This window comes from Tasmannia lanceolata, unplaced genomic scaffold, assembly GCF_043159265.1.
Source record: "Tasmannia lanceolata isolate RefF3 unplaced genomic scaffold, GAP_Taslan_0.1 ptg000018l, whole genome shotgun sequence".
Lineage (NCBI taxonomy): Eukaryota > Viridiplantae > Streptophyta > Magnoliopsida > Canellales > Winteraceae > Tasmannia > Tasmannia lanceolata.
Genome location: NW_027518695.1, coordinates 13,989,209 through 14,014,159, shown reverse-complemented (window position 1 = coordinate 14,014,159; position 24,951 = coordinate 13,989,209). Strand labels below are relative to the sequence as shown.

Genomic DNA, 24,951 nt, shown 5'->3' with positions numbered 1-24,951 from the left:
CCAACCAAACATGAAAACGCCGTTTGGCAAAACACCGTTTTGAACCAAAACACCTTTTGCAAAACGACGTTTTAAACGTTATTTCAAACGGAACGCCAAACACACCCTAAGAGGGCTGGTCTAACTATTATGGGCCTAAAAGAGGGCTAGATGTACGAACCATAACTATTTTGGGCCTAGTGATCATTAAATTTATGGACGAACCATAGTTAGTAAAACGTGATTCGGCAAAAGAACATGACATGAAAAATTCGTGTTTAATACAATATTGGTTCAAAAAAAATGTAGACACAAAAAAATGCATTTAAAATCTTGTCATTTACAAAATATATTATGGGTAAAGTTGGAAAGTTAGCCAAAAAAAATGTTTACATGTTTACTGTAGAAGTTTTAAACAATTTTAAACGGATTATTAAACGCAAACCAATAAAAATATAAAATGTGTTTTTTACAAGAAAAAGAAAAGAAAAAGAAATAACACCATTGTAAAATGTGCTAACTACGGTACCAGCTAATTTTTAATCATTAATATATATCTAGGGAAAAAACACACTAACACTCCTTCTTAGAAAACACTTAATGGGCTGCTTTGCCTCATTTACGTGACCAAATTCATTGATTCAGACATCAACCGGTCAAACCACATTGAGAACACCTTATGCGAAAAAAAAGCTAAATAGAGGCCTGTCAATTGTCAGTAGAGAAAACTCAGGCCTCCAATATGCAAACTGCACTAAATTTGATTATTCCTTGCTGAATATCCATATGGTATCTAGATTATATAGAAATTAAGAAAACAAAAATAAGGAAACAGAAAATCAGCAGAAAAGGAAAAAAATAAAATAAAGAAACCTAATATAAGATAGCAATAACATAAATAAGGAAAGCATATAAATAAGAAAATTTATTTCTAACATTAGGCACAACCCTTTTTTTAATTTGATAGGATAGAGACACTCCAAAAAAAAAGATATTCTCTTCGTAGAAAATAGATCATCCGATTGACCTTCCAAATCATACCAACCACGGGCCCAATTCTAGCAAGATTCTTTAGTAAAGTTACAAGGGACGGGTCTTGAATAAGCCCATTGGGCCCAACAAAATAATCCAAGACCAAACCCTAAAAAAAAAAAAAAAAAAAAAAAAAAAGCAAACGTGGGAAACGAGAACGACAACTTCTATCGTAGAATTCGGTCGAGCCGCCTCTTTCTCCCCCCCGTGAATTATTTCCACCTATTCTCAATCTGACAGTACACGTGTCAACCGTACAAAATCCAATCTCTCACACGGTCACACCCCAAACCTACTCAAAACCCGTCTTTACCTCATTATCTCTCTCTGGTTCAAAAAAAATCCTTCATCGATCACCACAACAGAACAAAATCAGATTCAAAATCAATAAGGAAAAAAAAAAAAACATACAGTATCTTTGATTCCTTTACTATTAAAGAGCTAGAATCAAAATCTCTCATTATCCACTCTAAGTTTCTTGTACAAAATTTTCTTTTTCCTCTTTTACCCCTGCCTATTTTCCGGCGACCGGAAAATGGTGGATCTGATGAACCCTAACGGAGAAGACACGGAGCTTCTATTGATGGGACCCGGTGAATCGGAACGATCATGGCGGTTGAATTTTGACGGGTTTCGACGGTCGGAACCTAAAGAAAAACCTCCTCGAGGGTTACATGATTGTCTTGGAGTTTTAGGTATAAGTTTCTTTGTTTTTTTTTCTTTTAATTTGGATTTCTAGTTTTCATAACCTTTTTTTTTTTTTTTAATGGGGTTTTTCTTGCTTCAGATATGTTTTTGGGCAGTGATAAATTCGCACCTCCTGTAGGATGATTCAGCTCTCTTTTTAACGTGAATTCTGGCTGGGTTTAACACTTGTTGATATGTAACAGGGGAGCGAATCATCCTACAGCGACTGCGAATTTATCATCACCCTTTCTTTCTTTCTTTTTCCCTAGTTCTAATCATTTACCCTGTTCGTTTTTTTTCGTTGTTGTAATCTCAAAATTAAATTTGTCTGATCCTTTTGGCCTTTTCTTTTTTCGATTTTATTTTTTTATTCTTTTTACTTTGTTGCATTTAATTTACTATTATATAATATTTAGTTTCTGCTTGTTTTGGCTTGAGTTGGTGATTTTTCATTTGCTGAGCTTGTTGATTTGATATCTCTATAGCAGGCCCATGAATTATGAGTAATAAAGGTCTCTGTTTTTTTGGTGAATTTATCAGAGATGATTCTAACATGTAATTAAGATTTTCACCTCCCTGGGAGAAAAAATGGTTTATATTTGGTTTTGTAAGATACACAATGGAAAAAGGACATGAAGGGCAATTATAGAATTCAAGAAAGTTGCAAGAACAGTGTTAAACTTATAATCTAAGGTCTCCTGCAATCAGAACCAGACATGAGGCTTGAAATCATAATCTACACTTTCCCTGTTATAGTTTATATGTGGGTCTTTTGGCCCTAATTTTAAATTATTGGGATGAAATTTCTGCAGGTTTAGTATATTTTAGATTGCAATTTCAACCAGCAGGGAGGTAAATAATTCAATTCTTACCGTGATGATAAAACCCACAAGAGGTGTTGAGAAATTTGAGCTCATTTAAATGAATGAGTATGCAAATTTCTTGATGTCAATATCTTTAGCTCTGGGAGAGTTGGATGTAGATTCCTTCTTATGCGTGCTGGTTCTCTTGGAATGGCAAGATTGTACACGTTCAAAATGATGCTTAGAGCAGATCGTCAATTATATCGATTGCAATTGATGTTCAATTTTTGTGATTTTTACTGGGTTCTCCTAACTGATTGTAAAGTTTGAAATCTGCAAGTTGATGGAGTACGTTATCTTCAAATTCTGCAATGCTTTAGATAATATCCCCGAATTCTTTCCCCCTTTACTTAATTCAACTTATGCTCGTTTTGTACTCACTGTGTCTAGTCGTGATGTTCTATCTGAGCCTGTCAAACTGATAAGTGAAATATGGATGGTGCCTGAAAAGATTCCATTATTCCTATTGTAATTTCTTTGCTTATTGTCTCTAGGTACAGAAGATTGTGTGGCTGAGTATTATCAGCAGCAGGTAGAGATGTTGGAGGGATTCACTGAAATGGATGCTTTGGCTGAGCGTGGTTTTCTTCCTGGGATGTCAAAGGTTTGTATGCAGTCTACTCTTTTCCTATTCTCTAGAATGGTGTTCTGGAAGAAGAGCTGGAAAATTCTCCTAGTTTATCTGTTATTGAAGGTTTCAAATTGACTTTACCTTGGCATTATTTTTTCAGGAAGAGCGTGAAAAAACTGCTAGAAGTGAGACACTGGCCATCAGAATATCAAATTTTGCAAACATGGCTCTTTTTGCTGCAAAAGTTTATGCTTCAGTTAGGAGTGGTTCATTGGCAATATTAGCGTCCACATTGGATTCACTTCTAGATCTTTTATCTGGTTTTATTCTATGGTTTACTGCGTTCTCTATGCAGACACCAAATCCCTATCAATACCCTATTGGGAAGAAACGGATGCAGCCATTGGTCAGTTCCTTCTCGTACCGTGTTCGTCAATTGCACAAACATGTACACACACTTTGTGACATGGATTTATATGCATATATCCATGTGTCCACTTACATGCATACACATTGGCATTGCTATCTAGACTTTCTATGTGCATGAAAAAAAAATTTTATTACAATTTATTTATCCTCTGTATTCCTTTTTGACATCTATTTTCATTAGCATAGGTATTTTATGCTCTGGTGATCTTCATGGTTGTCGTTTGGTATGATATCATACTCTCTTGATTCATGTTCTTAATTGTAAAGATAAATTGACAAATTGATATATGTATCTGAGGGAGACCTCAGATAGCTTATCTGAGCTAGCGAGTATAAATAGGGTAGGTGCCTATGTTGTTTGGGTTATGTTAGATATTGGGTTTATAGGACCTAACATAGATAGGGTGTTCCTAAGAAATCATCTCCATAGGATCATACTAACCCTTGATTTGTGGAGGTTTAAAATGGAAGGCTATAAAATGGGTCCATTGTGTGCCTGCATAGATTGAATGGTTAGGATTGTCCTATGGACATTATTCCTTCGGAACACCCTATCTATGTTAGGTTTTATGGAATGAATGGGTTGGATGACTCAAACATCATGGCTTGATGTGGTATTTGTAGTGGCTAGCTCAGATAGCTTATTTGAGGTCTCTCTTAGATACATCGCCGCCATTGACAAAACAAGTACACTGTAGAGCCACATTGGTTTGATTTCCTTATGTCTTGTTGTAATGAATATTTATTTCTGGAATGAGATGGGTTTTTTTTTTTAGGTTGTGTGTGTGTGTGTTTGGGGGGGGGGAGACGCAATGCGGTTCATTTTCATAAAACATTCGCACCAAGACTGCTTTGATTGTTTGTGGATGACCAATGTGACATGCATAGCCAAGAAAAATAGAAAAAAAGCTATTATTTTATATCCTTAGATGCATTTCCGCAGGGGTTAATTTTTCGAAGACACCACCTAGTCTGCCACTACAAGGCAGAGCTGGTGGTTCAATCCATTGCATGGGCAGCCTTTGGGATTCATCCTAGGCTCATGCTTAGTTGTTTAAGGCCATAACACCTGCTTTTGATTCAAGGAGCGGCGAATGTTTTCCACTCTAATGCCCACAAGTTGAGGGGAATATTTTCCCCTCATCTTAATAAAAAGGAGTTGGAGCATTCTAAGTCCCGGCAACCCACGAAAAATACATCCCATCCCATCTGAACCCCACCAACAATCTATTTGCCTTTTTTACATATTTTGCACTCTAGCAGTGTGAAAGCACCATACAGCATTTAGGAACATTGACTCATTAACATCACAAGCATGCAAAATGCACATTTTGCATTGATTTATATTTCAAGGCTGGCGTTGGTTATCGGGCTGGCGTTGGTTATCGGGCAAGCATTATGTGGCAGGAATTTTCAACGTGAATGTGATTACTTAGGGCTTAATAGAGAACATGAGAATGAACTCATATATCAAGCTGGTAAAATGATAATTTGTCATGGTGATCTGCACCACTTGCGACCCTTGTTTAGATAGCTAAAGATTTGAGGTGACTATCTCTTGTCAAATCAAAACATAGAGAATGGGACTCGGCGTAAGAGCTAGTATTTTGCTGGTCATATTTGCTTGTTGGTGGCACTACAAGTTCTTCTCCAATAAGTGGGCTTTCCTCCTGGCCTTTTCGGTGCTTGAGGTTTGTAAGCTTGGGAAGAATCATTGTCAATCTTTTGTAGCCAACGAGGTTGGAATTTTATTTGTAGTTACATCCATGTTTCAGGGATTTGAGGGTGTTTCAGGGCATGAAGCAATGGGGCCATGGTTAAGTTCGCCATTCTTTGCCTCTATCTTGCGTGCTCTAGGATTTAAGACTCTTAATTGTTCAGGCCGATCAGGTCACTGGCAATGTACTAACTCAACAAAAGGTTCTATTGTGCGATTAACACTGAACATCACATTAGGGGATGCTTTGAATGTAATTCGATGGCTCAAAAGATTGCATCCTTTCCTTGGAATTTCGCCCAGCTCTTTGATGAGATCCAGGACCTTAGCCGGGGTGCTTCCTTAAATTTTCAGCACGTCAGGAGGGGGTTGCCAATGGTGTCGCTGACTGGTTGGCCAAGGACGGAGTGCTTAAGGAGGGGTTAGAAATATATGATTTCCTTCCTGCTTGAGTTTCCATGTGATTTTTGCTTTTATGCTTTTTATGGGGTTTTACCTCCCTATTTGATGTTAGAAGGGGTATCTCTCTCGTTTTCATGTTCTCTCTTGCTTTGTATTTGACCATCTCGTTCTCCTTTTATTAATAAATTTCTCCTTTCATCCCCCCCCCACCAAAAAAAAATAAAATACTGAACATCACATGCATCAATGTGGCTGACTTGTCGTTATAAATGAATCCTTCCCATTCCAGAACTCGTGCTTTCTTTTGATGAGGAGCAATTTGAGTGAACATAATTTCAACCATGAGTAATGAATCTCTGCTGTTTTTTGGTGAAGTGGTAATGGCAAGTGCTTAATGGGATTAAAATTACTTATTTCAATTTTAACTATACATTGATGTCGGTCCTCATTTCCTAGACTCCTAGGCTCTTAGTCATATGGACATAGAAGTCACAACAGTGTGGCCGATTCTTTGATTCAGCTTCCAACACCACCTCCACCCTTGCCATTTCATATTTTAGGAAAAAAATCTTTATTTCGAAGGATTAAAAAATGGACGTTAAGAGCTTGTTTGTCCACTGGAGGATGATTTTTCATTTGCTTGGTTAGTTGGGAAGAAGTCTGTACAGTCCCAAGTAGAAGGTACAATGCGAATCTAAAAAGGCTTAAAGTGGACAAGACATGACCAGGTCTTAATTATCAAGCACAGCTGCAGCACAGATGTATCGCCCATTTCAAGTATTTCAGTATCATATAGATTTCAATGAAATGATGGAATCTCACAACTCATACATATTTTCTATTTGGTACTTAGTGTGGCTGATTTTGTGCTTAAAATGGAATGTTTGCTCTCTTTTAGCAATGTCTTTTTGCAATACTAATGATGCTGAAACTGCACATGTACATCCATGAGCTAGTGGTTATAGTACTCATTTATACTCATCTTACAAATAGAATGCTGTGCAGGGAATCCTTGTGTTTGCCTCTGTTATGGCGACATTGGGTTTGCAGATAATTTTAGAGTCTGTGCGTACGCTGTTATCCGATGTAAGTGAACATTTTCTCTGAATTCCTAGTGTACCGAGATTTCATTTCTCTAGTAAATGAGTTCCCTTTTTTCCTCAAAAGGTGGAGATTGATTCTTGAAATGCTATTCCTTTTTTTCCTTTTTGTACCATACTGTGGGGACCAAACATCTCATATTTACTAACAAGGAAATGAGAAAGTGAAGAAATTTAAGGATTTTATTTATATATTTAAATTCACATTCAATCTTAGTTATGAATACCTTTTTGATGTGTTTTTTGTTTTTCTCACTGGAATGGAATGTATCAGTGTTTCATTTGTTTCACAAAAGACGCTATGACAGGTAACAATTCTGTAGTAGTTATAAAACTTAAAAAAAATAAAAAGATAGGAATATTTGGAAAAATATAAGAAAGTATCAACAAAATTGAACAAAAATACACATCTTACTACTTTAAACCTCCATAGCCATGAAATTTGCTATTGATAGGCCTAATTAATATCAAATTTAGTAGCAAAACAGCAATAAAACTCACCATTCATCATACCAAATTGACGCAGGATGGACCTAATCTAGAGAATCCTACAAGGTCGTGCAACAAGACGTTATCTAGGAACTCATAGGTCAATAGATAAATTCAGGTTTAATCTAATGAAGGAAACTAACGAGGGCAATTTTGTCGGCAGCAATATAAACATGATGCAAAATATGCAAAACAAGCATACGAAAGTAGACCTATTATAGCTATTGAATCACGACAAAATAATCGTAAATGTTGCATGTTTTCGGCATTTATGAGCACCAAGTAAGGCCCCACAAATACATGGAAAAGAAGCCTTTGCTGTTCTAATATGCAAATCCATTTAAAAAAAATAAATTTCTGCTGACCAAGTCCTATTGCTTCATTTCATGGGTTTCAACAAAATATTCGAAGTATGACGACTAGATAATAGATAAAGGCTTTCAAAACGGGCAAAAGGAATTAAAAACTGGTAAATCATTGTTCCGAAAACATTCCAAGGGAATTAAAGATTGAAATTCAGATCTTGTTGTAAGAAGGCTTTAATTTTCAAATTTGACAAAAAAGGAATATTTTGTTAATTTGGCCAAGTTAATCAACGGGCATTGATCAAGTCAATCAATCACCAAATCATGCCCTACTGTGAAAGTTCAAGATAAAAAAAGTTATCAGTTAATTCAAATAAAGGGAAAATAAAGAGAGAAATTATATGACGAAGGGCCGTATAAACACATAAAGGGGGTACGATAAGGGTACCACCCTTGATAGTTGATCCAACAGCAGCTCCTCAAAAAGTGAGCTGTTGTTGGATCAAATATCAAGGATAGGATGATGAGTACATGTTCATACGGCCCTTCATCATATAAGTTCTCAAATAAAGGTATATAAGGATTTAGAAGATCTTTGAGAAAATAGGGATAAAAAAAGGAAACATAAAAATATGAAAGCATTTACATGATCTATGCGAAAATAGGGATAGGAGAAAAGGGAAAAAAAGATGATAGAAGAAATCAAATGAGAGATTAGGGAAGAAATTATGGAAGAAAAAATGAGATAAAAGGGATAGGAAATACCTTAAAAGAGAAGTGAAATCTACACCTATAGTAGAAGAAGAGGGAAAGTTTCCAATTGAGAAATGGACCATTTCATTCAATTTTCAATTTTCATTGATTAGAAGAAGGGATCTTTTCTCCTTTATATAGAGAAAACATATGAAACTTTGCAAAACCCTCAAAATCCCTAAAAATATGTGTTTTCTCTCTTATCTCTTTATCTTTCCATTTTCTCACATAAAGAAAAGAAAATTACAATTAAAGAGTTTACTAAAAAGGTCTAAAATTATAACTAATGACCAAGTACTAAAATTAAAAAAAAATGCCGTATAAGAGTTTAAGACTACCCTTAAAAATGTTACACCCCATGGTGCATTATTCTACCACTAAACATGCAAAATAAGTCTAATTCACTCTAGTGCTCCTATAGCCACAAGCTGTAAGCCTATAACTGGTGCTCCATGCTTGATATATGTATCGTCCTCGTAGATCTCTGCATCAGGCTGTCATAATAAATAAACGTTGGTCTGTAACTCTGTACCTCATCACCTAGCCAAATCAACATGCTAGGTGGGTGGTGACAATGTCGTGTGCGCCGGTATACCTGGAATCTGGGGTCGATGTCCCCTCAATTCTCCCTGTCTCGGAGAGATTCGCTCTTGGTGAAGTAAAACTCCGGTACTGCTCGTATAGGTCAGGATTGAGTCGTTGAAGCTCTTCTATATGAATCCATGTACAATTTGTCTCTGGTCGTCTTCGCCACGTAACTAGGAACTTTATATAGCCTCCACTGCAGGTGGAGACGAACTGCTCATCAAGAATATCTTCTATGGTTCTACCTCTTCTCTCCCTTTTTTGGAAATGTAGGGTAACTAGAAACTTTATATAACCTCCATTGCAGGTGGAGATGAACTGCTCATCAAGAATATCTTCTACGGTTCTACCTCTTCTCTCTCTTTTTTGGAAATGTAGGAAGTGGAGGCAAAGGAGACATGGAGATGTTGTTTGGTGCATCATGATTCATGATCAACTGTTGGGCAAGGTCTCCTAGTTTCCTGGGCTAATATCCTGTGACTACTTGAAAAGGGGACAAACTAGTACTATAATTCACTGAGCTATTGTACGCATGCAGCTTGAGGGAGAATCCTATCCCAACTAGAAAGATGATCGTTGGCGAGACATCTTAATAGGTTTTCAAGGCTTCGGTTCATGACCTTGGTTTGATCGTTGGTTTGTGTGTGGAACGCCAAAGAAAATTGCAATTTAGTTCCCAAGATTTACTACTGAATTTGATGTCTCTCTCAGACACTAGTTTTATGAAGGCCATGAAGCCTGACAGGCTCTCGAAAGAAAAGCTTTGCGATATTTGAAGCATCAGAGGTCTTAGTATAAGGAATGAAATGGGCTATTTTTGAAAAGTGGTCCACAACTACGAAAATAGAACCGTGACATCTTGATGTTTTAGGAAGGCCTAAAATGAAATCCATGCTTACGTCTTCCCACGGGGTATAAGGAACAGGAAGTGGGGTATACAATCCTGTGTTCTGCTTACTCTGCTTAGTCGAGTGACAAGTTCAGCATTGGTCAATTATTCTTGCAGCATCTCGTTTAAGACTAAGCCAATAGAATCGATCTTCGACTAAAGCAATGTCTTGTCTCCACCAAAATGGCCAGTAGTGCCACCAGCATCAAGTTTCCACACAATGAAGTCTCTAAGAGAAGATCGCAGGAGAGAGTTAACTGCCTTTGAAGAGAAATACATCCCGAATCAGGTAATCATGATACACCGACTTGATGTTTAAGAACAAAAATGTACTTGTGAAGATGCTCTACCCATTTCAGATGGCTTGGGCTCAATTTCTTCTGAGAGTTAATATATTTTAAGGCCTGGTGGTCATAGTATAATACAAATTCTTGCGACAATAAGTAATGTCTCCAGTACTCGAAAGCTTGAACTACCACATAGAACTCCTTGTCATAAGTCCGTTGCTTGGCTTCATTAAGCTTTTCCCAACCCCTGAAGCGTCACAAGCCACTTTGGAACCTTTGCGAAATATGGGAGATGGAGAACGGGGCCTCAGTCATTCTCATCTATATCTTGTGAAAGGCTTTGGTTGCGGCCTTAGTCCATTTGAACTCTCCCTTTCGGATGCAGTTAGTAACTGGAGCCATAATGGAACTGAATCCCTGTACAAATTACCAATAAAAAGGGACTAGACTGCGAAAACTGAGCACTTCGTAAATGTTAGTTGGCTCAGGCCACTCGACAATTGCATGAAACTTCTCGTGGTCAGTGGAAACACATGCAGATGCGACGACAAATCCTAGGAATATCACCTGGTTACTTAAAAAGGCACATTTCTTTAAATTTGAATATAATTTTTCCTCTTTAAGGACCTCAAAGACTTGTCGAAGTTGTGTCAGGTGAGCTCTGTTGGTGCACCTAAAAATTAAGATATCGTTAGAGTACACGACCAAGAACTTTCCAAAATAAATGGTCTGAGCACCTGGGTCATAATTCCCATGAAAGTGCTTGGTGCATTGGTCAAACCAAAAGGCATGGCCAACCATTCATACAAACCATCCTTTGTCTTAAAGGTGATTTTCCACTCATCCCCAGGTCGAATGCGGATTTGATGGTACGCGCTCTTTAAATCAATCTTTGAAAGAAATTCTAGCCTGCCATGATTGCCATCATGTCAAGCATATCATTGAGTCTAGGTATGGAAAACCTATACTTAACGGTAATTTTATTGATTGCTCGACTATCCACGCACTTTCTTCAGCTTCCATCCTTCTTTGGCATGAGCAATGCAGGTACAACAAATGGACTAAGGATTTTTGGATAAAACCCTTTCTCAAGAATTCATCTACCTGCCACTTTATCTCGGCGCGTTCAGCAGGGTTCATCCTATAATGAGTTCTTTGAATTCCTCAAGAAGTGGAATGACTTCCCTTGGAATTTTGACATGTGGCTCAAGTGATGAAGCTTGGTCCTCTTTGGTCACAGGAGCATATACAATCTCAATTCTTTGCATTCTAGCTCGAATCGCCTTTGGAGAAGGCTCGACTGGATTCCTGAATGACGTCTCATGTTTAATGTTTGTTACATTTTTTTGAAAAGGAACAAAATGTTGCGGACGAAACAAAATGGTATTAATAACTAAGCATTCAATTGATAAAAAATACCAGGGGTGCAACACGGGTCAATTTTTGGGAATTCGGGTTTAGCTTTTACTTTAAAATTGGGTCGGGTTTGGGTTGATTCCTATTCAGTTTTTAGCAAAAGCTCAACCTGACCCAACCCGACCCGACCCAAGTTGCACCCTAAAAAATACTCTTTTTTTTTTTTTAACATATATTGACATGTTCCTAATTTTGTTTTCATTTCCCAATTAAAGATGAACAGTGGTGCTGCCAAACCATTCCTTAGTGGCATGGTTGACAAGAGACCTCCCTGTTGTTGGGCAGCAATCACTACTACCTTTGTTAACTTGCAATATCCTGAATCATGGCCACTCATTCAATGTAGGAGATTGAGTTTCGATTGACAAAGGAGCAAGAGCAATGGGTAATCGGCATAATGCTGACAGTCACGCTGGTGAAGCTCCTTCTGGTTCTTTACTGTCGCTCTTTCACTAATGAAATCGTCAAAGCTTACGCTCTGGATCACTTCTTCGATGTTGTAACCAACATGATTGGTCTTGTTGCTGCCCTTCTTGCCAACTATACAAAGGGCTGGATTGACCCTGTTGGAGCCATCGTTGTAAGTAATATTAATCTTTATGTGTACTTTTTTTTTTGCGTGGGTTTGTACTGTTTATTTTTTTTAAATGGTGGGTATGTGTATCCTCCCCCCTCCTGCTATTTTGGGGAGACCCTGCAATTTTGCATCCCCTCCCAAAACAATCGAAGGATGCCCCGATTTTCACTAATTTTCGTCCTTTTAAGCTACTCTGTGTATTCTGGTTAGTTCCCACCCCGGTTTCAGACCATATCGGGCAAAATCGGCCAATACATTTTTTTTTCTTCGTTGATTATTATTAATTTCTCATTCTTTTGCTACATCTAATTGATAGGTCTTACATTATCTTTTAATTCTTTTAATTGGATGCATGCATAGGCATTGTTTCAGACTAATAAATTCATCTTACAAATCTTTATTGCTTTGATTGATTTGTATAAGGTTTAGTTCATGCTTAATTATGATCTTTACAATTATTAGTCTGAAACAATGTTTGATTATATACATGTATAAGGTTATTTGATTATTTGATTATATACATATCCTGTTGGAGTTATCATTATAAGTTATACCTGTTTAGATTGATGAATGTACTGTTATTTGATTATCTCATGTTTATTTAAGACTTTAATTGCTTAATCCTATCATTTATTAGTTTGTTAAATGAAAATATCATATTTATTTTGTTACAAATTATGATTAATAATCAGTACTTTAATCTGTCGTTACTTGTTTTATCTTTCAAAAAATCTTTGTTGTTACTTGTTTTATCTTTCAAAAAAATCTGTCTATACAAGTTTATGGAAATGATACCAGCACAACCATATTCTGATATTTTCACAAACCCATCTTGTCTTTTAGTGTTTAAAGAGTTGTCAAAAGGTTATTACATTTTCCAAAAAGCTCTCACGAGCCAATTAAATAAGAAAAGACAGCTTGGTTTGTGCAAATATCAAAATATGGTTGTGCTGATAACATTTCCATATGTTTATTATGTTGGTAGTCATCTGACCTTCCATCTACCACAGCTGGCATTGTACACAATCCGTACATGGTCTGCGACGGTGTTGGAGAATGTGAACTCCCTTGTAGGTCGCACGGCAGCACCAGAGTATCTACAGAAGTTAACTTACCTCTGTTGGAACCACCACAAGGCCATAAGGCACATTGACACTGTGCGGGCCTACACATTTGGATCCCACTACTTTGTTGAGGTTGACATTGTCTTGCCATCTGACATGCCCTTGCGAGAAGCCCACGACATAGGGGAGTCCTTACAAGAGAAGCTAGAACAACTGCCCGAGATCGAACGTGCCTTTGTTCACCTTGATTATGAGTTCACTCATAGACCCGAGCACGCACAGGCTCATTCATAGAAGCTCCAGGTTTGCCTTTAATCTGTCCACAAACCAACAGTTTGTTTCAGTTGTATGGAAAAATATTTCAACTCAAATTTATGTTGTATATGATGAAATATTAGTTAGTTGTTGGCTTAACATCAATTGAGGCAAAACCCTCTGTAATGAAATGTCAGGTTGTTGATGAAATGTTAAGTCTTCTTGGAAAGCCCTGCATTCTAACCGTGACATGATAGAAGAGGATTCTTATAGATTTTGCAGACTCTGGAATCCTATTTATTATGATGCTACAGGCCTCATTGTATGATCACACAAGGGAAAAAAATAACTTGAACCTCCACATTTCAAGTTTTATCTAGAGAGAGAACTGATATCCTTCAAAATAAGCTATAACCATGACATTTCCATCCAAAAACACTTCCTACGAAAAACAAATCTCTGTGAAATCTCTTCCTGCATTCCAAACAAGGTCTTAGCGAAAAAGCTGATTTGCTTGCTATATGGGATTACTGGCACAGGAAATGCTAAGTCTGCTTGCGAATTCAAATTTGAGTGCGGGTGGGAGGAGAGACTTGAGAGGGTACGAATGAGTAGAGGGCTAAAAAACTAGGAAAATGTGATCATAGTTTGGGTTGAGTTTTTTGTTTCCTTATTTTTTCCCCTTTTCTTACCCTCTCCTCTCTGTCCCTCCTGTATCTGTCCTCTCCCAGCCTCCCTCATTATTGGGCAAGCTACACGTTCTCCCGGTGAAAAGAATTGGTTTTCTGTTTTCCTAGCTATAGGAGCCTTTCATGCTCCCCTGACTCCCACCTCCATAAGTCTCCATCTGCCGCCTATGTCTCACAACTGGCCTACAAATCAAATATTCTGTGGGATATTTTTTCATGATGGCCTAACATGGCCATAATCGCCTAACATGGCCATAATCTTTTCATTGATTCAACACCTCTTCTGTGTTTAACAAAATGACCCACTATAGTAGGTGCTTTGTACTGAAACCAGCAAAAAACTATTTTTAGCAAAAGGTATCATTGAATCGAAGTCAATAATCGATATGGCAGGCCCTTAATCGGAGGGTACCAAAGATGAGAAAATCCCAGACTTTCAATTTCAGTCTACGGGCGTCAAAAAGGAGAATATGTTATAACAAATATCAGAAACCAAGCGAACTTGATAATCATATTTGCTCGTTCAAGGTATATATGTTCATTAAACAGATATGAATATCACATAAAAAAGAGTCAACATTTAGGTTATCCCATTCATAAATATAGAATTTCGAAAATTTGGGTTGGGCATGCTCAGTTACTATGGCTGCAACTCGGGTCAGGTTGCATTGGGTTGAGGCCAACCATAACCCAACCTGAGATAGCATTCCCTCAACTCAGCCCAACCCAAACCCGAGCCTCGGGTTGAGGATGGTCAGCCCTAACCCAACCGTTCACACTGTAACTTATATTGAGCATATCATAGATTCACACTGTAACTTATATTAACTGTATGACCCACCACATAGGATGATCCAAACCGTTCATTTGTTGGGCCACAATGTAAATAAGTTGCGCTGCAAAAGTCATTTCCATAGGGTTGATCCTAACCCTCCGATCATAGAGGTTTGCATAATGTACAGTCCCTCTATAGAGGAGGATCATCCTATGAAAATGATTTTTGGGGCACAGTTGTAGTTCAACAAATGAACCGTTTGGATCATCCTATGAAGAGGGCCGTACAATACTTTTTGAAAAAATACTGGCCCATATTGAAATCATTTCAGAGGTATACGGCCCGCACACAATATAAAATCTCTTGGTAATACAATTCTACATGCACCTAGTTTTTCCTCCCGCCTTAAAAAAGGAAATGATAAATGTGCGCCTTTTCATCACTTGGGACACCCAGCAGCAGTGTATCAATGACTGCAGAGGGGGTGATGTACTTCATGTTAGAAGGATTCAACGTATTTGATTGCCACGTGCATTGTAGTTGGGTGTCCCATGTGATTAAAAGGGTGCATTTATCATTTCCCCTTAAAAATGCTTTACATGTTCTCCATATTTTACATGTTCCTTCGCTAAAGACCATTGCAGAAGGCATTTTCGCAGTGCATGAGAGAGCAGCCACCTCAGATGAATTAATTTAATAAGACAAAATCTGTTGAAAAGTGAGCCTATGTGGCTGCTCTCTCATGCAGCAGCTTGTATGATCCCACATAGGAAAGAGAGAAAGGTCCTGGTAGGTGTGCAACTCGGGTCAGGTGGGTCGGGTTTTCCAAAACCCTACCCTACGCAAGAATTATCTCAGGTCGGGTCGGGTTTAATTTTTTACAGGAAAACTTGAGATTTGTAAACCCGACCCTAGCCAAGATAGTTTCTCGGGCCGGGTTTTCATTTTTTAGTGTAGGACAGTGACTAATTTTAAAGATTGTATAAAAAAAAAACAAATCTTCACACCCAAAATCTCTAAATTCATGTCATCATGTGTATAAATTTAAGGACACTATATTTTCACATAATAGACATTTTCACATCACCTCAGTGAAAACTATTGTAACAATATTTTGGAAAATAATTTCCTATGTTATTCAAGAGATATTTAAGAAAATCACAGTACACCCATAAGAGTCGGGTCAGGTTTCAGGTTTTTTTCTTTAAACCCGGCCCTACCAAGATTGAGCCGGATTTTCTAATTTAAAACCTGACCTACCCAAGACCCACGATTTATAAACTCAACCCATGTTATTTTTGGGTCGGGTCGATGCAAGTCGGGTAAAACCCGACTCAAGTTGCAGCCCTAGTTCCTGGGCATATGTGAACTCACCTTCCCCCTGTGTAGATGCATTTTCTACATCTCTAAGGGCGGGCCCCGCGGAGTGGTGCACCATCAGTGCTGGTGGAAAACAAAGCCGAGGAGGGTGGGAAAACCCAAAACCAGACAATATTTACACAATGGGGTCAGAGCGTGACAGAATGGTATCAGAGCCATACCTCCCGCAATATGATGTGCTAGCAAGGATACTGGCCCTAAGTGAAGAAGAGAAAGTTCCTGGCTATATATATGTGAACTCATATAAAAAGAGCGTAGATTGTAGAAAAGAGGGTGGGAATATCATTTGCCCACACATCATTCGTGAAAAATTTAAAAATAGGGATAATTACATTTACACCCCCTCTAGTTTCTGACACATCCACTTCCACCCCTATAGTTTAAAAAGTGACAAATACACCCCTGTAGTTTCAATTTGTTTAAGGTTTGCCCCCTCAGCTGAATGTTCGTCCATAGATTGAAGGGTTAGGATGATCCGATGGAGCTGATTTTTTGGGCACACCCTATCTATGTCAGGACCCATCAAATGAACGCTCTGGATCATCCAAATAATGTGGGCCCATACCCGAATCCAAAGTGTTTGGTAGTGTTTGGATTCGGGTATGAGCCCACATTATTTGGATGATCCAGAGCATTCATTTGATGGGTCCTGACATAGATAGGCTGTGCCCAAAAAATCAGCTCCATCGGAACATCCTAACCCTTCAATCTATGGACGAACCTTCAGCTGAGGGGGCAAACCTTAAATAAATTGAAACTAAAGGGGTGTATTTGTCACTTTTTAAACTATAGGGGTGGAAGTGGATGTGTGAAACTAGAGGGGGGTGTAAATGTAATTATCCCTTAAAAATATCATTTGCCCACACATCATTCGTGAAGAATTTAAAAATATCGAACTCTCTCAACTGCGAACATTTAACGCGATTGTTTGTTATTAGATTATGGGTTCAGTTCATGGATGGTGGAAGTGATTTGTCGCTGCTTTGATCTACCACAGTTAGATGATTCTCTGCCATTTGCATGTAATCACTCTAATGATACTCAATTTTTAAGGCAAACATTTGATCTTTGTTTCTTCTTCTTGTTCTTCATCTTTTGGATTTTTAGTGGAGAATGTGGAATCTTCTGCAATTGCTGAGAATTTTTTCTTGTTTTATTTTTTTCAGTAGGGTTTATGGAATTGTTTGTTATTAGATTATGGTTAGAGTTCATCCTTGGGGGAAGTGATTAGAGGTTTTGGTCGCTGCTTAGATTTAGTTCATTTGGATGATTCTCTGTCCCATGAGTGTAATCTGTCTGATGATAGTTAATTTTTAGGGCAAACATTTGATCCATCTCTGAAGTAATTAGCTCTTGTATGGTGGGTACATTTGGATGATTCTCTGCCCAGTGCGTGTAATCGATCTAATGATAGTTAATTTTTGGGGCAAACATTTGATCTATGTATGAAGTAATTAGCTCTTGTATGGTGGGTTTGGTTGGGTTTTTTTCCTGAGAGCTAGTGGATATGGTGGGGGAGGAGGATGCTACCGGGTTACGGGTTACCCAATGGCCGGAGAACATTCTGGCAGTCTGCATCTTGGTCATCGTCCCTGGTCTCAGGCACAAAACATAACAGATTGCGCGGATAATGCAGAGCAAACCAACACCCAATCCCACCATTTTCCGGGTCCTCTTACCCCTCGATCTCGACTGAATTCCAAGGCCCGGGCTTGCTTACCACCTTTGCAGCCATTGTCTATTGCTCGGCGGAGCTTAGACGAGTGACCAAAAGCGAGTTCTGTTAGAGTAATTAGGTCAAGCAACAGGTTGCTTGAAGCATTACACCCAAGGTATCTAATTTGGAATACCAAGTTTGTTGCCTCCAGCCCCTATATATATTAGATAGACTAGGGTTTTAATAGGTTAGTGGGCTTTAGCCCAAGTAAGCCCACTACACCGGTCCATTATCTTATTGGGCTTATATTAGAACATACATGGGTTATATTATATACCCAACAATCTCCTCCTATGTTCTACATATAGCACAATCCAATAGATAGATAGTGTAATGTTCACAACAAAATATTGAATCATCCACATCACCATATGGTCTATATCATAAAAGATTTGTAATCCAACTGAAAACACGAATCCTTTTATGACAAACCAAGAGTTTTAGATATACAACAAGCTAAACTCAACCAAAAAGTAGTTTCACATATAAGTGAACCCCACTGATCTTAGATGAATTCATTCATGAGGTATGATTATCATCGAGATCCAAAATAAAGTTCCACAAAAAGTGAACTCTATGCATACTGAAATGTAAGCATAGTCTTTATGACTTTAGAAGATTTACTCATCAAGTAAGTCATCTTCATCAAAGTCCAAATCAAGACAAGCTCCTCCTTTTCGCCAATCCCTGTGAATTACCAAATATGGATTTCATGAAAGTGAATCCAATCATTTGTGTAAAACACTAAAGTATCTAGTTCTACCTGAAGAAGAACTTAGTACAATTCCATAATTCACGAAGGTATCTAGTTCTACCAGAAGAAGAACTTAGTACAATTCAAAATGATTGAAAAAGTATCAGTATCACTCTCACCATAAGCATCATTGTCAAGTTTCAATAAAAAACAAGACCTAAACAGCTTCTTTTGCAAATAACCATTCCTAATTGTCAAGTTTCATTAAAGAACAAGACCAAATAGTTTCTTTTGCAAAGAACCATTTCATGTTTCTTTTTGGAATGTAACAGTCATCTTATCCATATGTGAGTTAAGCTGTATCATCAAGTTTGGAATGTACAACCTTTCCCAAAAAGGACATGTCATCAAATGTGGAATGACACACAACAACTGTAAACATCGTCGAAACATATTGTTAGAGTAATTAGGTCAAGCAACAGGTTGCTTGAAGCATTACACCCAAGGTATCTAATTTGGAATACCAAGTTTGTTGCCTCCAGCCCCTATATATATTAGATACACTAGGGTTTTAATAGGTTAGTGGGCTTTAGCCCAAGTAAGCCCACTACACCGGTCCATTATCTTATTGGGCTTATATTAGAACATACATGGCTTATATTATATACCCAACAAGTTCTGATGATGTCGGTGAGTGGCCGCAGCCATCCACTCTGAACAAGCCCGGGGAAAGCTTGAAGCTCGATTTGTCTTCATTCTAAAAGAACCTGGATCACACATTGGGTCTAGTTAAGAGAGATAAGATTGCATTTTTTTTATAAGGAATGGTCGAAGGTGGCGGATCATATTTATCTCGGGGGAGATACGGTTGCTCCGAACAGGGATATATTAAGACAAAATGGTATCACCCATGTTCTTAACTGTGTGGGCTTTGCTTGCCCCGAATATTTCAAGGCTGATCTCGTGTATAAGACATTGTTTTTGCAGGATAGCCCTTCTGAGGATATCACAAGCATTTTGTACGATGTTTTTCACTATTTCGAAAATGTTAGGGAGCAAGGAGGGAGGGTTCTTGTCCACTGCTGCCAGGGCGTGTCTCGCTCCACATCATTGGTTATTGCATATCTCATGTGGAGGGAAGGGCAGAGCTTTGATGATGCATTTCAATTGTTAAGACCGCGAGGGGGATCGCAAATCCCAATATGGGTTTTGCTTGTCAGTTGTTACAATGCTAAAAGAGAGTCCATGCCATTCCTATGAGCCCTAGTTCGGTGCTTAGAATGTATAGAATGGCTCCTCACTCTCCGTATGACCCTTTACACCTTGTTCCGAAAATGTTGAGCAATCCTTCTCCTTCTGCTCTGGACTCTAGAGGTGCATTTATCTTTCATGTAGCTTCGGCAATATATGTATGGATTGGTAAGAACTGCGAATCTGTCCTGGAAAGGGATGCGAAAACAGCCGCTTTTCAGGTTGTTCGGTATGAGAGAGTGCAGGGTCCGATAATAGCTGTTGAAGAAGAAGGGGAAGAACCTTCGGATTATTGGGATGCTTTTTCAAACGTTCCACCTTGTGCAGATAATTCTGACGACTCATTGCATCTTAAGCAACATAAATCAACAGTTAGGATTGGTACATGTAATAAAAAAGTAGATTCATATGATGCAGATTTTGAACTTTTCCAGAAAGCAATCACTGAGGGTGTTGTGTCACCCTTTCCATTATCAGGAGCTGGGCATGAAACACACCTTCATGCGAGAGGAAGCAATTGGAGTATATTGAGGCGTAAATTTTTCTCAGGGAGTGTGAAAGATTGGGTCTCGGCTTCGAGGGCAGCCCTATGTAGAGTCTAGTCTGATTCAATGTTTATGGTAAATGCAGATACCCGTGTAAACAAAATTAAATGTTTGTCAGAAGACCCATCATCATCACCTCATTATCTTTCTCCTGGTTCTCTGTCGTCTAATTCAAGTACGAATTCTAAATGTTGTTCAGAATCACCTTCACTGTCACCCTCAATTTGTGGAGAACCTCTGAGAAATTGTCAAGAGTTGCATGTATTGACTGGATCAATTGATGATGGTTTGCAATTCTCAAAGCCAGCTCATCCCTTAATTTACCGCTGGCCTGATTTAGAAAGGGTTGTAGAATTTAGTGCAGGTGATCTTGATTCAGAAACTGTTTTTCTTTTCTTAGCTCCAAATACACGGCTGGGTAAGCATAAGGATAGGATGCTGTATTTGTGGATAGGTAGCTGTTTTGAACATCAGAGTAGACAGACTCAGCTAGTTAGCGGCAGTAACTTAGATGAAGTAAAAGAGACTGACTGGATTTGCGTATAGATGAAGTAAAAGAGACTGACTGGATTTGAGTTGGTTGCAACTTTCTTGTTCTAATGGGCCTGCCAAAACGACATTCCCATAAAGGTATGTAATATGAATTCCTATATTTAAGTTACTAATAATTGGTTGCTTTTTTTTTAGTTGGCTCTATATCTTTTGAACACACTGTATCTGCTTAAAAGCTACATGTTTGAGAAGTGAATGCGATTCTGTTATTTTCTACTTGCTATCTTGATTCTTCAATGGTATTTCCATTTGATCTTTCTACTGTCTTTTGAAGATGTTTTATGTTGGTGTTGATGCATACAAAATTGTATATATTTATGTTTTTAGGTCATAGAGTAGGTTTTGTTCCTATCTTCTAGCAGCAATCGTCCACATCACACATTTAAATGCCAAGTTTCATCTGAACTGAAAACAACCTGCTCAATGTGGAGCCTTGTTGCACTGAAATTTAAACAATTTTCCTGTGTAGCATGGATATGTGTGCCAGATGTATACTCAGACCAGCTGTGCATAAACGTCTAAGTTCTAAAATCTTATGGAGAGGATGGGAATTTGGTAAAATGATTGTTAAAAATCAACTATAGCGCATTGACTTCATGATTCTTAGATAATGAGGAGAAATATTCAAGTTATAATGACATCGCTGCTTATTTGTCTCTCTGTATCTAAAGTTTACAAATTAATATTCTCATGATAAAAGTTTATGATTTAGTGAAGCTGATAATGTTACTTTTCAGCATGTTGGGCTGGCAACCTGATTGAAGTAGAAAGTAGCTGTGGTAGTGATTTAGAGGAACCGCCTGAGTGAGACCCCTAAGAATCATTCCCATTGAACCATGACCACTAATGCACCCAATTCGTTATCAAATCCACAACGGAGTTCAAAGCCACCCAAAAAATACTAGAACTTTTTTTTGGGTTTAATAAGCTGGGATTGAACCTGCGACTTCAAGGTTGAGAAACAAAATCTCAACCATTGAGCTACAGGCCCAACCCCAAATAAGAACTTATATGCCCTATAAGCCGTTTTTAAAAATGCGAATGCGGTGCGGAACGCGGTCGAAGAAAATCCTAATCGACTCGGCACGACATGGTCTAGTACTCGGTTGATGGGGTCATAATTCAGGAGAGTCAAAGGAGTTTTTATTGACTTGTAAGGGCTCAACACGGAACATGGCTAGGTAAAAGGGAGCGGGGGTGTTAAAACTATGCCTATGAGTAAAGATTTTTCAGCTAGCCTGGGAAAAATCTCTAAGGGCCCGTTTGGATACCTCCGATTTTGTATTTGGATTTGGAATTGAGTTTTGAATACAAATTGAATAGATCCGGCAGCTCATGTAGAGGGAGACAGAGAGGGAAGGGGGTACTTCCTAGTGGAGGGGAGAGGTTGAGGAGCTAAGAGGGTGAAGGAAACTCCCAGATCTGTGGATTTCCAATTTCTTATTTCCATAGCAAACTTAGAAATCTGATTTTTTTTCACTATCAGCTGCTGAATTAGAAATCCAAGAATTTGATCTGATCCAAATTACAGTGCAAAAATGGCTGCAAATGTGAGAAATCCAAATCAAAATCTTCTCGGCATCCAAACGGGCCCTAAATTAATTTAACTATGACATCATTGTTTGAAGTGTATAACTATAACATTGCTTAACTTGTATAGTTATTAACTATCCCGGTAAAGAAGAGACTGAAAATTTTATGTATATATTCAGTCAACTGAATTTGTGGTTAGAGGCCCTGTTGTTAAAATCTTACGATTTACGATTTGAATCTTACGATTCAAATCGATTCGTGGGTTCAACGATTCAAATCGGACATAGAATCTTTTTTCGTAAAAATCTTACGATTCAAGTACGATTCTACTTTGAATCGTGCGATTTTTACGATTCTTTTTACGATTTTTATGATTCTGTATGTTTTGGATTTTGAGAACTTATTGTGATTTCAAAATGAAAATCATTTCAAAATACTTTGTTTATTGCTGACATTTCTTTACATGATGATTATTATAGATTTGAGTATTTACTTTGTTACTGTTGTGATAAATTATATAATGATTTATTATATGATGAATATAGTTTGTGCTTTGTTTAGTAATTTATTGTGTGATGAATATGGTTTGTGCTTTGGATTACTAATCATGAAATTTTATATTTAATTTAATAGTTTCAAATGGAAAATAGATAATTACTCATTTTATTCTTATTTTTTACCTTTTTATAGTTTTTAATATTTTTTCTCATTTTTATATATAAATCTTAAAAAATCTTACGATCTACGATTCGATACAATTCAAACCTTGTTACGATTTACGATTCGATTCCAATTTTCAGAACCTTGGTTAGAGGTTTGACATTGTACTTAACAAAATCAGTCTTGAAGACATGTAAAATACATTAAATTAGAACTTTGTAGCTGATGTGACATGCCCCTCTTATATTTCAAGTCTTTTTGAATGGTAGACATCTTTGTTTTGGTTTTCCTTGATGTAGATTATAATTGTAAGATAACGGAAAAAAAATGTGCAATATATGTGCCAAAAGTTAGGAATTTTTCACTTTGAAAGAAAAATTGCTCGATTATACTTCAGATTAGTTTTTCTACCTTGTCCCTACTGTCTGTGTGTGTCAATTGGATCTTGTCATATATTTTGTTTAGGTTTGTTTTTTAATGCCAGAAATGTTCTGAACTATTTAAAAGCTGCTTTTCTTTTTTCTAGTTATCATTGCCTTGTCTCATTTACTTGTTTTTGGATGTCACCTCTGGTGCTTGTGATTGCCATTTTAATTAATGATTCTAAAATTGCTTGTTGGATTCTGGATGTGTACATGTTCTTAAAAGAAAGTGATGAGCCAGAGGAATTCCTTGAATTGTTGAACGCCTTTTAACTGCACCATAGCAGTGGAAGATTTGGGGAACCAATGTTCTCAAATCTTGCAACTAACAAATCTTGCAGTAGATTTTCTATGGAATTTTTGAGAGCTTCATCTGACAAGATCAGCAACACGTAATTAAGTTCCTTCCCTTCTTCCTTGGCACTAACATATCACTCATAGGATAACAAATAACTGTTGTGAACTTGACTCTTATCTTTCTAGAGTCCGTATCCTCGCATTGTTGTCTGCCAAGTAGTTTATCGGTCTGCTTTCAGAACATCCCTCCCGGAAAAATGGTATAAAATTTGTATTCTGCAAATCTAGTAAAATCTAGGATGGTAGACTGCTGCTAATCCCATTATTCTGGGTTCAGTTTTCTTTGCAGAATTCACCTTAACCTCATGTAGTTATTTGTGCTTCTTACTACTGAGCTTCATTTAAGTCCCATGTAGAGAGCCAGGTTAATTTTGTTATTTAGTACGGTAAGATGATTTGTTAAGGGGACTTCTGATATATCTGTTTTCTCCCCCCCTCTCTTTTTACAGGCGGTCGCCATTGAAGTCACTGGACATTTACTTTCGAGCCGCCTCATGTACAGTGACAGCTCTCTCATAAAGTCTATTAGGCAAGCTTTTTAATTTGTCTTCTTAACTGATTTAGATTTTCTTTTTAAATATACATTCTCTTGAATAATCCATTTCTAAGGCCCTTCGGCACAGACTAGATAAAATAGACTTCTCCCCTTACAAATCAACCTTTTATAAAATTGACTTTTGCCCCTAGATTTTGCATGATGGTTTTTCCACCACTTTCCACTACTCAACCATACTTTTATTGCCATTTGGTCATTTCCATATACAAAACCACAGTGTAATTGCAGGTTGCAAAAGATGGCTGGAATTGGTGTTAAGGAAAAGGAATTGGCATCCTATTTCCAATTCCGGGCTTAAAAATAAAAACAGAATCAGGGGTGTAAATGACACTGGGGGCGGAATGAGAGGTGGTGGGGCTGTCGGAATTTGTTTCCCGTCCCAAGAGTGTTACGTGCCTAGATGGTCCCGCTTGGGTGGAA

At 37.8% G+C, this 24,951-nt stretch overlaps 1 protein-coding gene and 1 pseudogene across 3 annotated transcripts; both read left to right on the top strand.

Moving 5' to 3' along the window:
- Positions 1-1,239: 1,239 nt before the first annotated feature.
- Positions 1,240-13,610, top strand: MTP11 (Cation efflux family protein). 2 transcript variants are annotated; one of them, XM_077358378.1, is made up of 6 exons: positions 1,252-1,706; positions 3,056-3,165; positions 3,293-3,538; positions 6,686-6,766; positions 11,851-12,084; positions 13,092-13,610. In XM_077358378.1, exons 1-6 carry the CDS (start codon positions 1,547-1,549, stop codon positions 13,437-13,439), a joined length of 1,179 nt encoding a protein of 392 aa, XP_077214493.1. In that variant the 5' UTR covers positions 1,252-1,546; the 3' UTR covers positions 13,440-13,610. The 2 variants fall into 2 exon arrangements, with proteins under 2 accessions (XP_077214494.1, XP_077214493.1); XM_077358379.1 differs by lacking the exon at positions 11,851-12,084 and having other exon boundaries at positions 1,240-1,706.
- Positions 13,611-17,465: 3,855 nt separating this feature from the next.
- Positions 17,466-24,505, top strand: LOC143851714 (protein-tyrosine-phosphatase MKP1-like; annotated as a pseudogene). The gene is made up of 3 exons (XR_013236470.1): positions 17,466-18,040; positions 19,332-21,081; positions 24,425-24,505. The product of XR_013236470.1 is annotated as a protein-tyrosine-phosphatase MKP1-like (transcript).
- The last annotated feature ends 446 nt before the right edge of the window (positions 24,506-24,951 follow it).